At 37.9% G+C, this 11,365-nt stretch overlaps 1 protein-coding gene across 1 annotated transcript; it reads right to left on the bottom strand.

Annotated features, from left to right (window-relative positions):
- Nucleotides 1-1,118: 1,118 nt before the first annotated feature.
- Nucleotides 1,119-4,844, bottom strand: LOC127449317 (ubiquinol-cytochrome-c reductase complex assembly factor 2). The gene is made up of 4 exons (XM_051712667.1): nt 4,635-4,844; nt 4,228-4,302; nt 3,196-3,265; nt 1,119-1,661 (listed from the first exon to the last, which is right to left on the bottom strand). Exons 1-4 carry the CDS (start codon nt 4,770-4,772, stop codon nt 1,564-1,566), a joined length of 381 nt encoding a protein of 126 aa, XP_051568627.1. The 5' UTR covers nt 4,773-4,844; the 3' UTR covers nt 1,119-1,563.
- Between the last annotated feature and the right edge of the window lie 6,521 nt (nt 4,845-11,365).

The following is an 11,365-nucleotide window of genomic DNA, read 5'->3' as shown; positions in this document are numbered from 1 at the left end:
CCAATGCACTGTGTTCTGACACCTTTCTATCATGGCCAGCATTAAGTTTTTCAGCAATTTGTTCTACTGTAGCTCTTCTGTGGGATCGGACCAAATGGGCTAGCCTTCACTCCCCACACACATCGAGCCTTGGGTGCCAATGACCCTGTCGCCAGTTCACCGATTGTCCTTCGTTGGACCACTTTTGGTAGGTACTAACCACTGCATACCAGGAACACCCCACAAGACGTGCACCCCACAAAAAAAATGCTGTTTTTGGAGATGCGCTAACCTAGTCGTCTAGCCATCACAATTTGGCCCTTGTCAAAGTCACTCAGATCCTTATGCTTGCCCATTTGTCCTGCTTCCAACACATGAAATTGAAGAACTGACTGTTCACTTGCTGCCTAATATATCACACTCCTTGACAGGTGCCATTGTAATGAGAACAAATGTTATTCACTTTACCTATCAGTGGTGTTGTGGCTGATAAGTGTATAGTTAAATCATTGTACGATTGTATTTTATTCCAAACAACAAGCTCTATTGACTTGAATTGTGTACACATGACTTTTTGTGACTGTGCAAGGGTGGTGGTCAGGCAGTGTAGTGTTTTATCATCTATCTTTTGTGAACACATTTTACAACATGGTGTGTACCATATTATCAATAACTGCCAGTGAAATCCAGTGGGCACAGTTCAAAATATATATATATATATATATATATATATTTTTTTTTTTTTCAACTGTTCTATGCAGTTTTCTTTTAACTAATGAATGAACTTCAAAGCATTTCTTTTTAACCTAAACAATAACAAATGTCCTACAAAGTAAAATCTTTATATCCTAGAGCAGAGATAAGCTGGCATTTTCAATACTTTAGTTAAATGTATTTATCAGACACTTCTAATAAAATGCTAATTTCAATTTATGTAAACCCCTAACCAAACTTAATTGCCTTTCTCAAGGATACAGTAGTACAAATTTAACTGCCATACTCATTTTTCATGGCTGACCGATCATCCATTCATCATGCTAATATGATAATAGGCACTTAACTTATGTAAATGAATAGGAATAAATATATACTTCAAAGGAAATGTGTTTTTTACAAAAAAAAAAATGATATCCCAAAACTGAATTTTTTAGAGATTTTTGAGTCTTTTACCACGCAAAACAGCAGATTCACTCTTAGATAAAAATATATTCTCAATTATTATAAAATGCAGGGCATGAAAAACATACTTGTGAGCAAAAATTATAATTTAAGTACACAATTGTGGAAACTGTCTTGTAGGATCATAACTAAGTAGCTATTAGAATATTTTGTGGGAAAAATAAATTGCTGCTCTGGCACTTTGGAAAGAAACATTCCTGGATGGTGGATATTATATGGTGTCTTCTGAGTGGTCTTATTTCCAAACACCAGTTTTACTTTTTCAAAACATTTCTGTGTCAAACCATTATGAGCCATTGATGAGATCTAATGTAGCTGTTAGAAGTGAAGATTTACATAAACATCTAAATCGTTTTATTTGAAAATGTGCAAAGGGGAATAAATAAGGTCTGTACAGTATGATGATTATTTTTCAGGGGGGCCATCTTCAGGTTTGGAGGAGAATCGCTCCATTAATGTCTTCCACAACCCCTTCTTCTCCTCATCCATTTGTTGCATGTTCCCTGCAAAAAAAAAAAAAAAAAAAAAAGAAAACTAGTCAGTAATACAGAGAACTAATCAAACTGCTTAGACCTGTGCTTAATAAATGAGAGCTGATAACCCATCCCTTTGGCATGAAAAGTAAAGTTGATCAGAGTAATCCACAATATAGCACAATAATAAAAAGTTAAAGATTTACTCTTCCATTTAAAACATTTGAATGCTTCATTTTCTCTTTGAACAGCTCACTAGATTATATTATCAAGTTAGGCATGATTCTATATGACAATTAATAAGTAACATGACTAAATCTGTATTGACCAATAAAATACACCGATCAGCCACAACATTAAAACCACCTGCCTAATATCGTGTAGGTACCCCTCGTTCCGGCAAAACAGCTCTGACCCATTGAGGCATGGACTCCACAAGACCTCTGAAGGTGTCCTGTGGTATCTGGCACCAAGACGTTAGCAGCAGATCCTTTAAGTCCTGTAAGTTGTGAGGTGGGGCCTCCATGGATCGGACTTGTTGGTCCAGCACATCCCATAGATGCTCAATCGGATAGAGATCTGGGGAATTTAGAGGCCAAGTCAACACCTTGAACTTTTTGTCATGTTCCTCAAACCATTCCTGAACAATTTTTACAGTGTGGCAGGGAGCATTATCCTGCTGAAAGAGGCCACTGCCATCAAGTAATACAGTTGCCATGAAGGGGTGTACGTGGTCTGCAACAATCTATAGGTAGGTGGTACATGTCAAAGTAACATCCACATGAATGCCAGGACCCAAGGTTTCCCAGCAGAACATTGCCCAGAGCATCACATTGCCTCCGCCGGCATGCCTTCTTCCCATAGTGCATCCTGCTGTCATCTCTTCCCCAGGTAAACAACGCACATGCACCCAGCCGTCCACATGATCTAAAAGAAAACGTGATTCATCAGACAAGGCCGCTTTCTTCCATTGCTCCATGGTCCAGTTCTGATGCAACCGTGCCCATTGTAGGCACTTTCGGCAGTGGACAGGGGTCAGCATGGGCACTCTGACTGGTCTGCGGCTACGCAGCAAGCTCTGATGCATTTTGTGTTCTGACACCATTCTATCATGGCCAGCATTATGTTTTTCAGCAATTTCTGCTACAATAGCTCTTCTGTGGGATCAGACCAGACAGGCTAGCCTTCGCTCCCCACGCGCATCAATGAGCCTTGGGCACCCATGACCCTGTCGCCGGTTCACCGGTTGTCCTTCCTTAGACCACTTTTGGTAGGTACTAACCACTGCATACTGGGAACACCCCACAAGACCTGCCATTTTGGAGATGCTCTGACCCAGTCATCTAGCAATCACAATTTGGCAATGGTCAAAGTCGCTCTGATCCTTACGCTTGCCCATTTTTCCTGCTTCCAACACATGAAATTCAAGAACTGACTGTTGACTTTCCGCCTAATATATCCCACCCCTTGAAAGGTGCCATTGTAATGAGAACAAATTTTATTCACTTCACCTATCAGTGGTGTTGTCAAAATGTTTGGCAATAAATACTAAAGAAATTCTCACCTGTTGCTAATAGCATTCTACACTCTTCCACTGTTACACCTGTAAAACTTGTATCTTTTGCTCGAGGAAACTGAAAACAAGAGAAAAAGACAATTGCTTGCATACTCAGGTAAAAAAAACTCAACTAAATGAAAGACATTCTATTATTCAGTCACTGTAATAAAATGGGTGGACAGGTTTTAGGACAGCTGAAAAATAATGTTATTATACTTTATAGTACTGTATGCTCATTTGGTGAGTCTTCTCTATGCAAGATATGTTTCTCTTTCAGAGTTCAGGGCAAAATACCTACATTATGGAAATAGAAATATAATTATCCAAATTATGTGAAAACCTTCCAAACAATGCACTCAAGCACTCAATGCACTCTAAGTAATAATAAAAATAAGCTTTGTAGGTCCATATAATGCAAGTGAATGGTGACCAAAACTGTGACGCTCAAAAAGAACATTAAGGCAGCATAAAAGTCATCCATGGTGGATTAATAATGGTTTAATAAATGTCTTCAGAAGCAATCCAATCAGTTTGGCATGAGAACAGACCAAAATGTAACTTTTTCACTGTACATCTTGCTATTGCAGTCTCAAGGCAAAATCATGATTTCAAGCTCGATTTCACTTTCACTTGATGCATGTGCAGGGGTCTAAGAAGTGTATCAGGCTTGAAATCATGATCGTCAAGGAAACTGGCTTGGATTAAACCACTGGAGTTTTATGGATTACATTTATACTGCCTGCCTTTTTGCTTTCTGGGGCTTCAACGTTTTGGTCACCATTCATTTGCACTGTATGGACTTACAGAGCTGAAATATTCTTCTAAAAAAATCTCAATTTGTGTTTTGCAGAAGGAAGTCAGTCATACACATCTGGGACAGTATGAGTGTGAGTAAATTGAGAGAATTTTCATTTTTGGGTGAATTATCCCTTTAAGATGCCCAGTTTCTACCTCGTTTAAAAGTCAAATTGCTATCTCAATTTTCTTTTAAAATTTGGACCAAGAAGCATTTAGAAAATGACTTCAATTTAGACTCACCTTGTCTTTGTACACATTACTGTTGATGCGGGCCAAACTTTCATACATCTGATCACATTTCTCAGGGTCTGAAACCTTCAATGACACATTAAAAATTAGGGCGTAACAAAGTATACGTTGGTAGAAGAGAAAAGATGCACAAGTTCAAGATACACCTAAATCGAATCATTTGCACACACGCGCGCGCACACACACAAGGCTCTACCCACATGCAAGAGCAAATAAACCTTCAAGGACACTTTGTCGTAAAAACTTTAATATATTCAAATGCTTACAACACCAAACGTATTTACTGATTGTGTAATGAAAATGTGAATACCACGGCGCACAACACGAAAGATGACATTTGACTTTGTCTCACAAGCTGCGGTAAAAAAGATAAATAAAGTCCTTTATTAAAAATGCACCTGTGTGTTTTCGCCTTCCCGGAAAGCACCAGCCACTCTTTGACGTAAAAACGTTCCTAAATCTCGACCTTTCTTGGATTCGTCCCTCGGCCATTCCTCGCATAACTTTAGAAATCGACGGTATCTGGTCGCAGACATTTGTAATGTAAAGAAATTGTAGACGCTGCGTTGCGCAACTGTGCTGAAAATCTGTAAACCGGTGAGGGACAAACCGTACGGCGTTTTTAAAATTCAGTCCTCATAAGAAGAAACCGCCAATCGCTTCATACGGTTTGTCCCATCTAAGGAACCGTAGGGCAAAACTGTAACCCTCGTGGTATGCCGTAGAAATTTATGAGTCCATTGAACGCACGTCAAAGACCCTCTGGTTGAAAATCCTTAAATTTATCAAATAAAATGAGCGGAAAGAAAGCTGAAGAGCAATCGGGTGGTGTCATGGGATGGATTGGCTCTGCTTGTCGATTTGCGACGGACAGGAATGACTTTAGAAGGTTTGTTAACATTTTACATGATAAAAGCTTGTAAGCGACAAAAAAAAAACTGCATAGTTGAGGATCATTTGCATTAAATAAACTAGCTAGTAAAGGACAAATCAATGGATCGTATGTATACCTAATTAATGCTGCCACATGTAATCCTCTAATTGGCCTTTGTATTGATCAATATTTTAGTTCGGCGTTGTCAAGGAGGATGTTGGATAACGTCGACATGAAACGTAATTAATTGGGATTGAGATGTTTTGTACGCAGTAAAGACTTAAGACATCATTTGTTTTTTATTCATTTGACACTGTTTAAAAGATGCTGGTTTGGTCCCTGGTTTAGGAGGTTTCTTGAATTAATCGGTCACCCTAAATGAAAAATCTCTCATTTACTCTCCCTCATGTCATCCCAGCGGTGTATGACTTTCTTTATTCTGCACAACACAGACGAAGATTTTTAAATATCTCAGCTTTGTAGGTCCATACAATGCAAGTGAATGGTGACCAGCACTTTGAAGCTCCAAAAAGGACACAAAAGGTAGCATAAAGTAATCCATACTACTACAGTGGTTAAATCTATGTCTTCATTAGCAATATAAGTGTGGGTGAGAAACCAAATTAATATTAAGTCCTTTTTTACTACAGGACTTAAATATTGATGTTTCTCACTTCTAAAAATCTTCGTTTGTGTTCTGAAATCAGTCAGTCATACACATCTGGTATGGAATGAGGAAATGAGAATTGAAATTTTTGGGTGAATTAATTCCATTAAGGTTTTCAATTTGAGCTTTGTAGATCTTTTATTGATCAAGCCATATACAGCTTGTAAAACTTCAGCACTTTTCAGTCAAGTATCTTGTTCTAAATATCTTGCCAGTGTTGACTTATCAGCTCTTATTTTGTGTTACAGGAATCTCCTTGTAAACCTTGGTTTATTTACAGTGGGTGTTTGGGTTGCAAGAAACCTTTCAGATTTTGACTTGATGTCTCCACAACCAGTCACATAGTGCCCTGTCAACTAAAAGGACTTTTACAGGTAAAGGCAAACGTGTCGAATTCAACGTTCACCCACCCCTCTAAAATAGATGCAAGACTAAATTTCTTTCCATTTCAACACAGGTGTTGCTGCAATCGAAGAACAAGATCCACTACAGAAATTGAAGACCATTCAACATAGAAGGGAATAAATCCCAGCAAATGGATAATTACAATATAAAGTCTCTTCTGTATACTTAGTGTTATGCTGAAATAAAAGCTCACGTCAAGAAGCGATACGAATGAAGTTTATTTTTAAGAATTGCATTTCACCAGGAAGGATTAAAAAGGAATATTCCGGGTTCAATACACATTAAGCTAAATCAACAGTTTTATGGCATAATGTTGATTACCACAAAATGTTTGACATGTCCCTGCTTTTCTTTAAAGAAAAAAAAAGGCGAAAATCTGGGTAACAGTGAGGCACTTAGAAGTGGATGAGGCCAATCTGTAAACATCTCACAAAATATTAATTGAATTGATAAAATATGGATAAATACTCAATTATTAAAAATATAAACAGTTACAAATATATAGCCACAAGATGTAAACAATGTGTGTTAACATGATCGTGATAAAATTGCTAACCTTTTCTGTGTAAAGTTATATCCAAGTTTACAACTTTGTTGCCATGATGTGCCAAACCCTAAAGCTACCATAAAATGACGATTTAAACAACTTCACAGCTCAAATGATACACAAGTTAACAGAGGAACTCATTTAAGTGCTTTAAATTATAAAGCTTCACATTTCTGCCTTTAAACTCTCCAAAAATTGGCCCCATTCACTTCCATTGTAAGTGTCTCACTGTAACCTCGATTTTTACTTTTTTTGAAAGAAAAGGGACAAGTCGGAATATTTAGTAATCAACATTGTCACATGCTGTCGATTGAGCTTAGCTGTATTGAACCTGGAATATTCAAGTAGTTAAAATTAGTCAAAATTTAAGTCCACACCTTGCTCTATACATTGATTTCTAAGAACATACTTTTTACATGACATCTGTTTACATTCTACACCTGCAGTCTCCTATTTTGAAGTTAACACTTTGATCCAGGACTCTTTCTCCAACCTAAGGATAAAAAAAAAAATTAAGAATCATTTAGTAGGAAGATACTGATTCGCACATGAAAGAATTTAAATATTTTTAAAACCTAGTCAAACCCAAATTTTCATGCATTAGAGTGCAACACTGCCTGCCCACCTTTTCAGCCGTCTGGGTTCTAGATTTCTTTTCCCCCACTCATTTTCCCCATGGGGTTCTCAAATCCTTCATAAAACAGTTCTAAGCTATGAACCAAACCAACCAGCTCAGGTGAATCACAATGTTTAAAAAGCAAAAAAAGGTATGAGACTGTACTTGACATCTTTCATGAGGACATGACCCCATTGAACCTCATGAAGCATTGACAAAATTGAATTAAATGATGGAAAAGCTATTGATTATATGTATAGAATCAAATCAATATAATTTAGTCGCAAAATATTTAGATACAAGTAGTTTGAGAGTGTAGGCAGAGTCTGGATTGTGTCATTCACAGTGCATCATGGGAGTGGACGGTTGCTGCAACGCTTGTGTGGTGCGCTTTGTTGGCCGCAATTCTTTGATTGGTGGATTGTTTCCCTTCAAGACCAAGGGTAACATAGCGTACTTCACTAGTAAAGTCCGCTATTAAACCATTTTTATTTATTTTTTTAAATAGAGCTAAACTAACACAGACCGTTGGCTTCAACAGGAGCTTATACCACAGATTAACAACCTCTGAGCTCACGGTAGGTCTGTCTTTAAAAGTTTATAAGTTATCATTAAAAATCAATTTGCCTACAGGGGTGGGGGGAGATCTGATTTTACTTCCGGAACCTGACTCTTGCAGCCTATAAACTGAACAGTAGAGAGAAATATGCTGGCAATAAATTATAGTGTGCAGTGCAAGTTACCGTGTGCGTGCAGCCAGTATCAGGGTTGTGGAAGATCTATTGTGATTCTTGGTCAGATGGAGCAGGAAGGAGTCGGGGGGCAGTCCCAAAATTACAGTTTTTATTTCCTCTACACGCACATTAGCAGGGAACAGAGCATGGTCCTGCACAATGAACCTGTGTGCACTAAAGTGGAGTACACGAGAATAAGAGCTGTCACACCTTAGACACCAAATCTAGGAGATTGCAAGTAAAAGGAGCTCTTAAAATGTACAAACTATTAATGTACAATTATAACTTACAATGGGACTGATTGCCCCCATTAAAACTACCTATTTTGCAGTAAAATAAGGGCAGAACACAAAGCACTACTACCAGATCATACCTCCTAAGAGAGAGCAGCAACAGGTCATTGAAAAGGTGAATATAAACATCTTTGCGGGAGACTGAGACTTTGTGATTGCCAAAGAGAATTTGTTTCAAAGCTCCCTCTTGAAGCAAATGACGCCCTCTGGTGATCAGTGGAATTGACTGATTCAGAATAAAATATGAATATAAAAATGTACATAAAAATACAAGAGGGGGGAATTGAAAGAGCATGTTATGAAAAAATACATTTTACCTTTACTTTTCCAAAATCTACCAGTTTGTCCAAACAGACAAGCAGCTCGGTCCTTTTCATTTGTTGGACATTTCTATCACACTCTTCCACTATCTGTAGAATCAGACTTATTAATTTGCTTGTGCATTATTTGGGAAGCAGAAGCATCAAGATTGCTGAAGTAAAACATGGCCTACCTCACGCACAGCTTCCATGGCTTCCTTCAGATTAGGAACATTGAAAGAAACACCTCTAGTTCGCTTGATGATGTTCTAATCCAGATGATATAAAATATGTTCATGTTCACTAAAATAAAATGGCATTTAAGGTTAACAGACTAGGTAAGGATTTAAACTCAAGAAGATCAACCTCTATTAAGAGTGACAGTCGTGTGATTCTCTGGAAGGGAAGAATCAAGAAGGACTTGAGTGTCTGTCTCTGGCATTGTGGATCTTTCTCTAGTTTCTTCAGGATTGGTGCAAATTTCTTGTTCTCCTGCCTGGTTAGGAGGAGTGTAAAATGCTAATCAGAATATCTGCATAACACATGATTAGATGGATTGATAGGTTCAAAGTGCAGATGCAACAAAACAGAACAAACAGCAGCTGAGTGATGAGGGTCTCCTGGTACATCATGTTGGTGATATACGGCACATAGACATGTTGGAAGCCTTGCTGGTGGTTCAAAACAATATCACCAACCTGTGACATCACCAATTTCTGCCCAAGATGGGACTCCAGATCCTGCAGAAATCTGACAGAATTGAATTGGAATGCAAGGCAAATCAAAATAAAAGGCATCCTGCAATTAACTTAAAAGCACATGTTCAAGGAAAAGCGAAATAATGTCTGTTGGACTGATATTAAAGTTTTCAGTCATTACCGTTCACTGACTCTGCAGACTTCCTTTAGGTTGGAGAACAGAACATGATGCTGTACACGAGAGAGGACCTGTTTAAGTTCTGTTGAGCACTGGAACACATTCACTGCCACTATTAGACTCTTCTGATAAGAGGCCTCTGAAATGATCAGCTCAAACATGGCCTAGCACATAAACATAAAAGCAGAGGGAGAAGTGGTGCGAGATGGCATCAGGACCAAGATCAGGATTTGGAAGCATGCACAACACACCTCCTGAAGCTGGATCTCATGTGCAGTGACGGAGTTTAGAAGACTCTTCACTTGTGGAAGCTCCTGCCATAGAGCATATGACTTGACCTGCAGAGCTGGTGGGCTCAATATAGAGGTAGGGCTTGAAGGAGGAGGAGTTTTCAGACCAGAAAGACAAATGGATGTCACTAATTCAGAAAGCCCTGTCTTCTGTGCCCTGTGTAAGTCCTTCTTCACAGAATTCATCCAATACTCCTGATATAAAGGTACCGCTAGGAAAATTAAATCAAAGTGAATATAATATTCCTAGAATGTTACAATTCATTTTAGGATAATTTTTGGTAAATTCAACATATCCAGGTCATATTCCACTACAAAATCAAACAAATAAATAAAATAAAATGCAGTGGAGATATGTAATGTGATTTATAATTGATGATTTACTTGGATTTTTTTTTTTAATTCCTATTACTCTCAATGGTGATTTTTATTACTGTAATACTGTATTTTCTCTACTACTGTGTGTGTGTGTGTATATATATATATATATATATTAAAAAACCCTGTTTAAGTACTTTACAATGAAATACTATATCGTAGGGCTGACTTGGCATTACAATAATGAGAATGAGATGTTTTGCATTACTATAATAAGAACTGGGGGACGGGGTTGCATTATTTTCATGAAAAATGTCACAAATTATAAAAACACTGAATTGTCCAAAGAATGAGTTCAATATCAAGCAAAATATAACTTTTGATTGTGGGATGAAATATGAAATGTTGCTGACAGGTTTCATGAGAGTCACCCATACACTTACAACTGTTGATGTACTCCGATTCAAACTTGGCAACATATGTTTCCTCTTGTTGAGTGTTGCCCTCCATTGCATCTGCCCTTTAATGAAACAATGGAAAAAGGTGTTGTATGCAAGTCTTTGTATGCAAAGACTTGTGTGAAGACAAATATGAGCATTTGTTGGATGCCTGACCTAGACTGTTACTGTCATTTTGTATGTCATTATTGATACCTTTTCACCTCATTGTCATCACAGTGCATGTGAGAAGAGTCCAGCTGACTGCAGCTCCCCAGAGAGGATACAGAGAAGAGAGATGGCACAGGTAGAGAAAACCCAACAAAGTTCCATAACTGTGAGCTTGCAACAGCTCCAAGAGCTTCAACAATTCCGCCAGAGATGCTGAGTAAGAAAGGTGGCTGACTTAGATAAGTTAACTAAAGCTTTAAAAAAAAAAAAAAAAAAAATTATGCTGTGAGCCCACATTAGAAAACAAAATAATAATACAAATTCAAATTAATAATTTCATATATAATTTATTATTTTTGTTAGCCTTTGCATACCAATAAAATCCTCCAGACACCCCAGAATCTTCCACATTTACTTCAGGATTGTATCCATCCAACCCAGGACGTGTTGTGCCACCATCCAATACTTCTGTTGCAACAGAGATCATATCTCTGTCGTCCAGTGTCCTCTCCACGACATGAGCCATATGGATAGGTCTACAGTAAATTTCCCCTCACAGTTTATCACCTTGAAAGCGTTAAAGACGTATCCAGCAGGGAAAT

Source organism: Myxocyprinus asiaticus, chromosome 12 (genome assembly GCF_019703515.2).
Source record: "Myxocyprinus asiaticus isolate MX2 ecotype Aquarium Trade chromosome 12, UBuf_Myxa_2, whole genome shotgun sequence".
In the NCBI taxonomy this organism is placed as follows: domain Eukaryota; kingdom Metazoa; phylum Chordata; class Actinopteri; order Cypriniformes; family Catostomidae; genus Myxocyprinus; species Myxocyprinus asiaticus.
This window is presented reverse-complemented; position numbering and strand designations above follow the sequence as displayed.

Coding starts and splice junctions, on each gene's coding strand:
- LOC127449317 (XM_051712667.1), bottom strand. CDS start 4,772: ATGTCTGCGACCAGATACCGTCGATTTCTAAAGTTATGCGAGGAATGG. Junction 4,303..4,634: donor GGGAAGGCGAAAACACACAG/GTGCATTTTTAA, acceptor GTGTCATTGAAG/GTTTCAGACCCTGAGAAATG. Junction 3,266..4,227: donor GTAATGTGTACAAAGACAAG/GTGAGTCTAAAT, acceptor TCTTGTTTTCAG/TTTCCTCGAGCAAAAGATAC.